We start from the raw sequence: 13,497 nt of genomic DNA on the forward strand, positions 1-13,497 counted from the left end.
AATTCACTTCTAATAAACAAACAAACAAACAAAAAAAGGTCTGAAAGGTAACACACAATAATTATAACTTAATGTATAATTATAACCTGATATCATCACAGGCTTTGAACCGTCTGGATACACTTACTGTAAGATCTATAGTTTACACACAAAAACACCTATGAGTTCCTTCAGTTTCTAATGATTGTCCAGGGAATAACTGCAAGTTTTATGATGATCCATAGGTACTCTCAGTGAATCCACCTTAGTGTAGCTGGTCCCTGACAAATACACACAGCTCCATACGAGCACTCTCGGATGCATGTAAAAACAGCCATCCTCTGCCAGTCAAAATAGCACGGGAATAAAGGCTGTTGATGAAATTAAGAACAAGTACCAAAACCTCTGACGCTCCCGAATCCACTCTATTTAAAGCCTGACTAATAAGTAGATTCCATAGGAGAAGAGAAATTTAGGGAAGAGTCCCCCCTCAGCACAGGGAACGGGAATGCACCGGAAGAGAAACAGCGCCATCTACTGACAGCAGCGGGGTACTCGTAAACGACGGCTCCCCGCGGATTTGGGACAGCTTCTCCCTCCCAGTCACAATCTACAAGTACAGAAAACGTCCCACGAACCAAGCTGTGGCACAGAAATGTGGAATTAGGAAAGTTTTTATAGTACCATTCATTGGACAAACTTGAAAGTTTAACTCTTGAGTATCACAAGAGCTGTAAATGATGACCAGGAGTTACCCAGTCTCTCTACTTCCTTCAAGGCTTTACCCTCTGCCATCCACGTCCAACCTGACTGCCTGATGTTAAGTATTTCCTACGAAGTATATTTGTAAACCCTTGCTACACAACCCATTCCAGTATATATCTCTGCTTTCATAAAATTTTGCTAGCACTCAAACCAAACATTCTCTTGGCATTTAAGGTCTGTATTTTTCATTCTGCTAAAACTGCACTCTCCCATTCCTTTTCAACAGTCTTGTACACAGCTGACTCCAACTTCTTCCCAGCCTTATCTACCTAAAATGACCATTTGTCAGTCATTCCCCATTATCACAACTGACGGACTATCATTCTTTGCTCTTCTTAAAAATCCAGTCTGTCTATGTCATTATGTAAAAACGAGCCATAAAACTGGATACAACAGACTGGCTTGGTCTTTCTGGTAAAAGATAGAAAATTGGTTCATTTATCCTCTGTGCAGTAACAGGTTATGAAGCTCATAAAGCCCAGCTAAGGTTCATATCCAGAAAACCTACTACTGTTTCCTAGACTGTACAACTTACTTTCCAATAAAAAAAAGAAGTATCAGACTCTTCTGTTCTTGAAAAGTTAGTATTTACTTAGACTCTTCTGTTCTTGAAAAGTTAGTATTTACTTATCTCCCTATCTCTGCATCTTTAAGTAGACAAAGCAACTTTTTTGGACAACCCCTCAGCCAAAAACATTTCTACCATCTTGATTCCCTAAGTCCTTAAGGAACCCTAGATGGATCTTTTAGAATAAAATGTTTACTGCCATGATCACTGGAAAAAAAAATTGAAAAGGAAAAAAAAAAAGAGAGAGAGTAAAAGGAATCTTCCCCAAATACATTTCACCTAAGCCAAAGCTAAAAATGCTGTCATTTACAAGCACTTTGCAACCTGTACAAGGTTTTAACTTGGATATATAGGTAAGGATGTATTTTCAATCCCTTCCATTCACTTTGTCTATGAAAGAGTCATTTTAATCTTTCCAAGGACTTCTATTATTTTCAGATGTGTTTCTAAACAAAACTAATCAATTTCCTGTTCTTAATACTGATTCCTCTCAATAAAGTGAGAAGAGCCTTATCAAATAAAAACAATGCTCAGTCAAGAGCAATCCCTCTTTTTCAAGTTTCATCAAAACTTGCAGGCTTCCAGAAAGGAGGACTGTCAGGGATTATCAATATAAAAAATGCACCATTATAATTACATTTTTCTTTCAGTTAGTGATTTCAGATAGACTTCTTGATCTTGGTTCATTATCTACAGTCTTTGAATCCAAAGTAAGTTTAAAACTTGTGTTTCAAATGCTATAAATTAAAATCAAAATACTTCCTTTGCACCTCTGAAAATAAAGAGTTTACTCCTCCTCTGCTCTCAGAATGCAACCTACTTTTGGTAAGAACACTGCCTTCTGTCTGCCACTTGCATCTTCTGCCAAAAGGATCAAATGCCCACAACCCACCTGCACCATTACAATAATTTTTAGAAAACAGGCACCCCATTACTACAGAAATCTCCCACAATGAAAATCCACTAGGATCTAACAACAAATGAAGCATCTGAGTGCTTATTACTGACTTCAATGACTGTCTTTGAATTGGTTACACTTTGCCACTGAGCTTCCAGTACATGGAAGACAATTTTTCATTTTTAAAAATAAAATCTCATGTCCAGCTTCCCAAAACTAGAAATTCACTAGAATTTCACTTTTACAGCAGTAAAGCATTACAAATTTCATCACTATTGCTTCTTATGTTAGTCACCTTATCCACGTGTTACAAAGCTAATACAAATAGGTCTGTACTTGACAGTACATTGTATCGTGTCCCATTTTAATTAAAAATGTTTCAGATCCAAAAAGCATCAAGAATCACTTTAAGCATAATTCATATAAGCTTAATTCCTGCTTGCTTATCCAAGGTTCCACAATACTGACCAATGGAGAAAAATGTATTTTTCCCAGAAGCAGCAAAGCAAAACACCCTTGTGAAATGTCAGCAAGCCCTCCACTCACTTCAATGAAACAGCAGCTTTGCTCCCTGACTTCACAGGCAAACCTACCCTCTTTCAAGCCAGGACAAAAAAAACCAAGAGCATGAATAATTTCAAACAAGGAACTTGTCTAGCAACTATAAATTGGCTATTTAGGTGTGGTAACTGGAGAAAAAGTGAGCTGAAAGAAAGCAGAGCATGAGAAAAACTGGTTGGTTGTTTTCCACTATCAGCTGTGTCAGGTTGAAGCATTCACAAGGAAAAGCTGCAATTAGTGGCAGAACAAAGACCATTGGTGATGACATTCTGGGTAGAAGGTGCTCAATACCATGCAGCCTTACAGATTTTGTAAGAGATAGGCTAATGCTGCTTTGCATCCCTAATGAAAGGACCTAGGTATTAAAAGCACTAATTTTTGTATTTCAAGAGAAAAACTCTTGGCAGACTTCATTAATATATACAAAGACAGTAAAATAATATGGATAGATGAATATGGCACTTAAAAACATGGTTTAGTGGTGGACTTGGCAGTGCTGCATTAACAGCTGGACTCGGTCTTAAAGGTCTTTTTCCAGCCTGAACAGTAGAATGGTTTTCTCAACGTGTATCGTAGAAAATCGGGCAGCGTAAAGACATAGTCAAAGCAACAGGCCAACCACACCATCAGTTCCTGCACATTATATTGATTTCCTGTGTGCAAACTGATCACCAAGTTCACGCTTCATGACTAACTATTCCCACCCGGGGCTGGTTTTGGCTAGAGCCAAGCACAGAGCGCCGTACCTCATGTGCAGGATGCCGATGAGGGTGGCGGCGAGGTCGGAGGACATCCTGCCCATGATGCAGCAGCGGCTGAGGCAGGCGAGCAGGCTGGCGGGCAGGCAGGGCAGGAAGTACACGAGCTGCACCAGGCGCCGCTGCGCCTCGGCCGGCAGCAGCACCAGCGTGCCCTCGAGCGGATCTGCGGCACACAACACACGGTCAGCACGCGCCCCGACACACCCCGACTGCACCGACCAACTACCTCAGCTACCCACTGACATGAGGATGTTATAACCAACAGGAAAGAGGGGAAAAAAAAGGAGAAAAAAATAAGGCAATACTAGCCTAGAAAATAGGAGGCTTGGAGAAGAACATATTGCTCTCTACAATTACCTTAAAAGAGGTTGCTGCCAGGTGAAGGTAAGTCAGCCTCTTCTTCCAGGTAACAAGTGACAGAATGAGAGGAAATTGCCTTAAGTTGTACCAGGGAAGGTTTGGACTGGATATTAGGAAAAATTCCTTCACTGAAAGGGTCATCAGGCATTGGATCAAGCTGCCCAGGGAAGTGGTGGTATCACCATCCCCTAAAGTGTTCAAAAAGCATCTGGGGACATGGTTTAGTGGTGGACTTGGCAGTGCTGGGTTACCACTCGGACCTTAGTGGTATTTTTCAACCCAAATGATTCTATGATTCTCTGACACACAAAAACTAAAGTTCCCAGTGTATCAGATTTAAGTCCTACTAACTTGAACTAAGGATCTCAATCTTTTTACCCTCTAGTAAATGACACGCATCGTTCATTTTAACCTTTAGGGAACTGAACTAATCTGCAACCCTGCCCCCCATCCAGTCTTTATGTTCACCTAGGAAACAACAGGATTTTCCACCTACTGCAAGCTGCCTGCCAGGTGAGGGACAAAATTCCTTGTGCTGTAGTGTCAAAGTCTTACCGTATATTCGAGCAGCAGTGGCTTGTAAACTTTGCAACAATTCCTTGTTTGAACGAGAAGCAGCGGAATGAATGATATCAATGAGCTGATTGGAAAGCTCAGGGTTCCTCAAGCCAAGCAGAGCCAGTTGCTGAGGTAAGCCAGCCAACCAACGAGATAAAACTTTACTTCGACTTCTAAAGAAAGAGCGAAAAAATCAGTTGCAGAAAAAAAAGATAAAACAACAGAAACCCACACAAACTTCTCTTCCCATTCTTGACTAAGTTGCTTTTATTTCTCCTTTCTGGCCCAAACTGAAACAACTGTATGGACAAATACCATCTTTCATAGGCTACAATTTCTGTCACCCTGGCTTATCAAATCAAGTATCATTTAGAAACCAAAAGCATTTAATCAGCTTATTACTAAAGTAATGATCACACGAAAAAAAGCTGCCAAGTGCAAATCAAGAAGTTCAAAGTAGGTCTTTGAAGATGTCAACAAGAGTAGCATGATGATGATACAGATTATTTCACTCTCAAAGACCTGTCAACAAAAAACTTTTCAAGGAAATTAAGTACCCATGACACAAGAGAGAAGGGCCTTGCACAGAGATGAACTGCTCAACAGCAGGAAAAGCCTGGAGGATAGACCATTGAAGTGGGTGAGTTGGAGGTGGGGTCAGAGGTCTCAAATCACTTGACATGGAAATAAATGGATGAGAATAAAACATTTGATTCATCTTCCACAGAAAGAAGCAGATGCTATTATCAAATTAAGCTAGAAGGAGCCAGGATTAAACAAGCAAAAGTAAGTTGGGTCTTGACATAGCTGAGCTTTGTCACTCCCTGCCAGAGGATGCTGCAGTTGCTCTTGATTTAGACTGGTCTAAGGAACGATGAGAAAAGCTCATGATACAGACATCTACTAACTCTTACCAGAATATAAATGCATATGCGCACACACACACAAAGACACACACTACATATGCATATATATACACACAGTGCACAGTATGTGAGCAGTGATCAGGGGTGAAGATAAACTAAAACATCAAGAGAAAACTGAATTCTGAACCATGTAATAAATCAATCGTTTTGGGTTTATTTGCACAAGGCAGCAACAGGCCAAAAGCTTCTACTTTATCCTTTGAATCAGACACACCTAAAAAACATACACTTTCACAAAAAATTCTGAAAAATGCTCCAATGTGAATTCTGGTCCTCTTAGGCTGTTATTGACAAGATTCTGAGAAAAAAAATAAAAGAATGAAGAGAACAGTCAGAGGAGGGCTGAAGGAGCTACGACATCAAACTGAATAGAGCAATACGAATGTCCAGGAGCTACTGAACAGCCCACATTTTGAAGAAATTTAAAAACCCCACTTGTTCCTAAAGGAAAGAAATGGAATAATGCAGTACACAAATATTATGTTGTCTTCAAATATCTTGTCAGATATAAGTGTAGTCATACTTTTTTTGCAAAGAAATTTTGAGATTTCATTCATCTGTTACTAAAAAATGTCACAGATCCATGTAGAAGACTAAGAGGAACAGCAGCAAAACTACTGCTACTTGTGATGTCTAAAGATAGAAAGTTAAAGCTTTCCAGATGATCATATGACCACAAGAAAGTGAATGAGATGCTCAAGACTTTCAGGTAAGTACAGAGAACAGTGGTTATGTAACCTCTGGGAAATTAATTAGTATGGAAAAGATCTCTTTTTCACTCTGTGTGAAAAGAGGAGAAAAATGGGATATTCCCAAGTGATTTTCCCTGTCTTTCATATTCCCTACACTTTTTATTATGTTCAGAGCATAGCACTAGATTATTTCTGGCTGTAGATCTAATTACATGTACTCAGGCACTACAATAACAGAAGCTGTAACAAAGCAAAGAAGTTGTAGAAGGGAACAATTTTCCCAAAACTTGACTGTGTTAGCAGATGCCGTAACTTCTGAGAGACCTGAGGTTTGATTTTTTCAGAAACAAATCACATCCCCCAGAAAGTCAACTGTGTCCTGGGCTGTATCAAAAGCAGCATGGGCAGGTCAAGGGAGGGGATTCTATTCCTCCAGTCTGCTCTGGTGAGATTCCACCTGGAGTCCTGCATCAAGCTCTGGGTCCCCAAAAATAAGAAGGACATGGAGCTACTGGAGCAAGTTCAAGGAGGCCATGAAGATCATCAGAGGTCTACAGCACCTCTCCTATGAAGACAGGCTGAGAGAGCTGCTGTTCCTCAGCCTGGAGAAGAGAAGGTCTTCCCAAAGCCTTAGAGCTGCTTTACAGTACCTGGAAGGGACCTGCAGTTCCCAAATGAGCCAGGACTGATGCATACACATCAGCACATGATTTGTCTTTAAGGTTTTTATGCCCTGGAACTAGATGACTGGCTGAAAAATACATTCTAGAAAAATTAAGATTTGGAGACAATCTGGACACACCTGATTAATGAAAAACTGTTCAACAGCATTACATAGAGAGAACAATCTCCGCTTACTGACCACATCTGAAGCAAGTCAGGTATCTAAAAGCTGCCCTTAATTCTAATAGATCCCATGATGAATCAGGAGCCCAGAAGGACAAGAACACTTTCTCAAACCCAGTCTCTTTGGAACCACATCCCCAAAACAACAGAGTATTTTTCTTGAAGAAAGTAAGTCAGAAGGCTTCAGATCCACTATCAGAAAACCAACAAAGGCACTAAGTGACAAGTTCATGACCTCAGGCTGAAGTGATGGAAATGCTCCATGGCTACAAGTGCACGATCTTGACACGTCCACTGACTGCCACACAGCCAGTAACAATAAGCTTGTAGCAGTGTACTTCAAGCTAAAATTTAAGTCATTAACATGTAGTACTTATGCTAAGACAGACAGCTAAGCTGGTATATCTCCATTTCACAGAGCACACAAACTTTCAAATTCCACTGACACAGAGTCAAAACAGATTCAGAAAGAAGTTTTATGACATCTACACATAAATTCAATTTTCTCACTCCCAAAACAAATACACTATTTTGAAATTAAAAACAATATGCCTTTTTTTGCAAAAGGCACAATATGCCTTTACCTGATTCTTTGTGTCCTCAAATCTTCTTTTTGGTAAACTCTGCTAAAAAATTTCAAAAGCAATGTACGAACTGGAAAGAGCAGATTCCTTTGCTGGTATAGTGTATATACTGCTCTTATCAAGGGTTCCGTTGCTACTGGAAAAAAAAAATCGGAAGTAATACTTTTTAATCTTCTGATTTTATACATGCACACACACACATAGAGCTGTGATCTTCATCTACAACTGTTTACACTGTAGTCCAGAGGGAGGCACCAAAATGTTCTGAAGTAACTTCTGGACTGACTTCTAAACCATTGAAGCAACACTTCTTGTGCAGCTTGTGAAAGAAACAAGAAACAAGAAATAAACAAAGAAACAAGAAAACAAAGAAAAAAGAAACACAAAAGAATAGAGACAACATGCAAGTGAAAACTTCCAAACTTCCTGAAGACAGGTTGCAAGGTAGCTCAAAAGCAATAAATTCCTGCTTTTCACAGCTACCTTCCAATGCTTTTCCCCTAGTGCAGTAACTTCAAACTAATGTTCTCATTTACTTCTGCTCCCCAAAACCTCACTGTCACATTACCTTCAGTTGTCTCCGTACAATCCCTTTCTCCCTGCCTCACACTCACCAACTCTCCCGGTTTCTGAATCAGCTGGGTCCAAGTTACACTTGCTAATTAACCAGAAAATAAATACCTCAAGAGGCTGCTGGCAAGACACTGCAAGAACTGCTAACTCCCCTGCAACCTTTCCTGCTCTGAAGTTCTCATCAACCATGTGTTACCACCAGACTTAACACAACATTTGAAAGCTTTACCACTGTAACCAAATTGGCTAAAATTAGCCAGCAAACACAGAACTTACTGTAATAGACTGAAAAAGAGACCAAACATTTCCTTTGGAAACCAGACTAAACCACCACATGGAAAAATTAACAAAGCATGAAAAAATACCTGAATTCAGAGAAGACAAGCCTGGAAAGAATAGGAAAGCATCTGAAAACTTAAGCAATACATTAATGGTATGAGACCTTACTCAGTTTGTCACAGAAGAGCTTGTGGTCCCAAGGAATTCAATCCAATTAAGGCATACTTAAGTAGCAGCAATCAGTTCATTATCTTCATAAACCAAAGCTGAGAAACATCTGTCTTTTCATCCAGGTACACAGATCAGTCTTAGTAAGTTATGTGTGCAAAACCAGATAATATATTGTGTTCCACGCTGAACAGTGCAACTTCTGCCCACAGAGATGGACAGGAATGTTCCTTTCTAAAAATTATTCTGGATCCAGACAGGGGCCAGTCTTGGTCTGCAAAACTCTTACTCAACTTCAAGTTACCATATAAGGATTCTCACTACAAAGCACACTACAAAAATCACCTGAAATGGCATGGTCACATGCCAGCATGAAGCAGGAGCCATTTAGAAGTTGAAATCCAACATGCTTTTCAACAGAAAAATAAAAGCCGTTCTAATATTTAATGTAACGAAGATATATATTATTAAATTACTTTTAATGCATCAGGAGCATGAGCTTACTCAATTCACGTATTCTTCAGGTGAAGATTCACCTCGGACAGCATTTTTTAAACAGAACGCTGGCTCATCCTTAAATGAATAACAATTACATCTTTATGAAATCTATAGCTAATTGATGAACCGTTAAGTGAAAAAATTAAAAAAAAATATTCTAAGTGAGTAGAATTCTCACTTCCCTAAAACTCTGTGGCATGTTAAGTAAAACAGGTCCTACTATTTGAATTGTTTCATGTGAGCTGGACATGTTTAAAAATGGAAGCAATTTTAAAAAGTACTCTTAAAAAGTAATACTTTAGAAGGCCCACATCATACAGATGTCCAAAACACAGCTGAAGAACTCATGAAGTTTTGAAATACTTCAGTTATAACTGGCACATGTCAAGCCTCCTTCTGAAGTGACTGAGTGTGCTCTCCTTCGTTGCATGGAGAAAATTTATCAAAAACACAACTAGCAGGCAAGCTGCTGTTGAAGTCCTACCTGAGAAATGCAAGAAAGGAGCAGACCTCCTAGCTACAGAGAGGTCCCAAGTTTGATCTTAAGCAATGGAGATAAATCTTCAGACAACACAGCTACAAACTCTTCCACGCATTCACAGAAAAAGGGGGATATATGCATTTCATCCCAGCATAAATCCCTACTCAAAACAGGCAATCCATAAAAATGGAACCATGCTTGTGCAGGATAATGCACAGGAGGTTCACTATGGTTTTATTCAATCTCTTTTTTCATTAGGTCTTTGGTTTTTCCATGTAAGCTTCTCCTCTTTTGATTTCCATTGTGCTCCAAACATTTTATTTTTTTCCTGTAATGGCTTATTTTTCACTTTGCATTGTCTTCTAAATAACACATACGCTTCCAGGCTTTAATCTCAATGTCAAATTGTTTTCAACAAGTTAAGAGTTCATTTTTTTTTTTTTGTATGCACCATCTTTTGCAGTCCCATCTGGCACAACTCAGTTCAAAATTTCTAGAGTGTTATCCAAAAACCAATCAAGGACAGAATGTTTTTCTTCCATAGCATCACATAATAATTAAAGTGGGAATGAATGACTTTGAGCTCATTTGAAACAGGATCAGCTAGATCTGGCTGCTCACAACTATGTCCAGAGGGCTTCTGAGTATTTCCAAGGATGGAGACTCCACTGTCACTATGGGCAACCTGTGCCCTGGTCATCTTTACAGTCAAAAGGGTGTTCCCCATGTTCAGACAGCATCTCCTGTGTTTCAGTTTTGCGCCCACTGCTTGTCCTGTCACTGGACACCACTGAAAAGAGCCTGGATCCCCCTTCTTAGCACCCCCACTTCAAGTATTTACATACATTGAGATGCTTCCCAAATCTTCCCATCTCCAGTTAACTCAGCCTTTCCTCCCAGGTGAGATGCTCCAGTGTCTTCACCATCTTCACAGCCTTTGCTGGACTCTCACCTGTATGTCCATGCCACTCTTCTACTGGGGAGTCCTAAACTGGACACGCTGCTCCAGGAGTGCCATACCAGTGCAGAGTAGAGGGGCAGGATGACCTCCCTCAACCTGCTGTCAAACCTCCCAATGCAGCCCAGGACCCCACTGGGCTTCTTTGTCACAAGGGCCCACTGCTGGCTCCACCCAGACCCCTGGTCCTTCACTGCCAAGCTGCTTCCACCTGGTTGTCCCCCAGCATGTACAGGTGCCTGGGATTGTTCCTCTCCAGGTGCAGGGCTTTGCACTTCTCCTTGTTGAACCATCCTCCTGTTGCTCCAGTATGTCAAGGCTGTATTTCCTCTACAGCTGGTAGATTAATTACAGTCTGACATCTAGTCAGGTTTTTAGTACTGCACAAGGATTATCTTGAAGGGGTGAGATAAACCATCCACATGAACAGACACAGCTTTGTGAGGTAACTAATTTCACTTTGTGAGGTAACTAATTTCTACAGGATCAGCAGAAAATTACTGAATTATCCACAATTTGGTAGAAGTTTGGCAAAGCTAAAAAAAAAAATCAATTTCACTACAAAGAAAGGCCTGAAATGTATGATCTAACAACTGCTTGGAAGATACTTTCCTGAGTAGCAACTCTGCTTTAGCTCAGGTGGTGCAACAGGCCCTGACTCTGGATTATTATTTTCCTTTAACATAAAGCTAAATTTGAAGTGCAGATAGGAATGAGCAGTTATTACCTTTGTCACCAGAGACATGGGAATAGACAGATTCCCAATTAAAATGGATTTGGCAGGAAATATAACTAACTGCCAAAATGTATTTGATGGACATTTGACATCTTTTCATTTTACAACTCTAACAATTGTATCTGTTGCTAAGGGCTTTTCTATAAACTACTTGGATGTGGAATTCATTTCTATCACACTGGTAAAACATAAAAGACTGCTGACACTTTTCTGGTTACTGATAAAGTCCTTCCTTGAAGTTCTATATATCCAAGGTCTCATTTGGAATACAACCAAGTAGCACTTGAAATGAAAGAAAAAAAGCAAGCTAAAATATTAGACTGGTCCTGCAAGTCACAACTGGAAATGTTTTCTCTTAGAAAAGAATTCAAATCAAACACCCTGGAAAATACTCAACAGCAGCTTCCATCAAAAGTATCTTGGCATTTCACATCACCACAGAACTAAAATGATCATCTGAGAGTACTTGAGACAGTCTATGTTAATGATTAAATGTTAATGATAAAATAAGGACTGTTAGATTAAAGTATCATGCACCTCTACAGCCTAGTAGTTATTTTTCAATATAAAGCTAATCCTCCATTTACAAGAGCATCTTAAGAAGCAAAACCAGAAAACAGGTACAAATATATTCATACTTTGGATATCAACAGTATGAATCTAACAGCATTCCAAAAATAGTCTCCAATGCTACATACAAGGATATGACCATGAAATTCATTCTACCTTGATGACAAAATACATTTTGATGTAACAACTGAGAATGTAAGGTGCAGCATTAAAATGCTAAAACAACTCAAAGCTTTGTCAGTGCATAATTTTGCTTTCCAGAAACTACTCATCTTACCCTTGTTTTGCTGTATTTGCATTAGTCTCCAAGTCACCCCAAGCAATCTGTTCACTTGTTTGCTATTCAACTTGCTGCCATCCTGAAGAGTGTCTGTGACAAATTTCCTTATCATGTCCAGCCAACCAGAGTCTGTCTGAAGTGTTGAAGCGCTTGCTAATGAAACCATTATGTCACACAAGGTTAAATTCAGTAAAAGATGGTCGATGTTGTTTGAGGATTTCATACAGTTCCTGTTGCTAAGGGAAGGAGCAGGGGAGAACAGATTTAGAAAAATTATTTTTGAAATAAAAATGGACACCAAAGCTAATACCCCTAGTACATACACAAGTGCTCTACATAGACTGCAAAGGTGAAGAATGATTTCAGAACAACTTTAGCATTAATTCAGTCCCACATCTGGGCACTGAGAATGGAGACAAGTTACTACTGGCCTGTAGCAAAACGGAATTGGTGCATCTGTTCTGACAGCCCAATAGTGAAGAAATGTTTGTTTGGCTTCTACTGCAGTACTGCTTTGCCCTACAGCACAGCCACAGTGTGCCCACCTCCCCTCCTAGCTGTCCTCACCCAGCCCCATAATACAACTCGAGAAGACTATAAAGAGGTGAAAAGAATGTTTGAACTATGTTTAATGTAATTCAGCAGTCAGCTGAAGAAAACATGCAAAAATATGAAACCAGACAGCCTAAAACAATCACCATTGAGCAATATGCAAATTCCAGATCAAGAGTTGAATAAAATACTTTCATTTCCCTAAGGCAGCACTTAATTTTCTACTGGATGCTATTCAGACAACTTCCTATACAACACAAAAAGAACAACTAAAACCTCTCAATTTGAAGCAGTGCAACCTTCCTATAACTGCATCTCCACAGATCCTCAAGAAATACACAATAAAAAGTTTTATTTTCCACCATTAAAAACTTAATATTTGATAAAGCATGGGAGTCACATTGTCCCACTTCTCTTATGAAATTAAAAGCTGGTACACGACACTGATTTTACTCTTACCTTTTGCACGGATCTTTCTTTTTGTGTTTTACTGTGTCTTGTAAAGAATACGGAAAATGACGCATGAAGTGATGCTTGAAATCAACAAGGTAATTCATTCGAAGCCATAGTTCCTGTTAAGGAAAGCAGATGATAGACAGAAAACAGGGTAGCAAATTAAATAAATCCAGACAATTATGTCCCAAAATTCATTATTGGAATCAATGAAACTAGGAACTTTAGCTTCTGATTCCAAGTTGTTTATACACTTTTACTTTCAAGTGCTGTGCATGAAGGTCCACAAAACAAGGGAGTATAACAAGATGCTGTAAGTTAAAGTTGAGCAACATGTTGCTAACTGAACCACTTTATTTTTTAGCACATATTTATGTGGATATATACAATACTAATCTGAGTTACAGATCTGAATAAAAGTACTTTTATAACAATTTATCAGGGTTCCTAA

At 39.4% G+C, this 13,497-nt stretch overlaps 1 protein-coding gene across 7 annotated transcripts in view; it reads right to left on the bottom strand.

Annotated features, from left to right (window-relative positions):
* TEX10 (testis expressed 10) overlaps positions 1 to 13,497 on the bottom strand; it is a 53,305-nt gene that overhangs the window by 27,632 nt on the left and 12,176 nt on the right. For 6 of the 7 annotated variants that reach the window (XM_041476564.1, XM_041476568.1, XM_041476566.1 and 3 more), the window contains 5 exons: positions 13,053 to 13,165; positions 12,039 to 12,277; positions 7,499 to 7,634; positions 4,448 to 4,623; positions 3,518 to 3,695 (listed from right to left, as the gene is read on the bottom strand). In XM_041476564.1, the coding sequence (XP_041332498.1) occupies positions 3,518 to 3,695; positions 4,448 to 4,623; positions 7,499 to 7,634; positions 12,039 to 12,277; positions 13,053 to 13,165 (842 nt within the window). The remainder of the gene's footprint in view (positions 1 to 3,517; positions 3,696 to 4,447; positions 4,624 to 7,498; positions 7,635 to 12,038; positions 12,278 to 13,052; positions 13,166 to 13,497) is intronic. The other variant, XM_041476570.1, reaches the window with a different exon arrangement.

The sequence above is a fragment of the Pyrgilauda ruficollis genome, unplaced genomic scaffold, assembly GCF_017590135.1.
Source record: "Pyrgilauda ruficollis isolate IOZ18807 unplaced genomic scaffold, ASM1759013v1 scaffold39, whole genome shotgun sequence".
NCBI classification, from domain to species: Eukaryota; Metazoa; Chordata; class Aves; order Passeriformes; family Passeridae; genus Pyrgilauda; species Pyrgilauda ruficollis.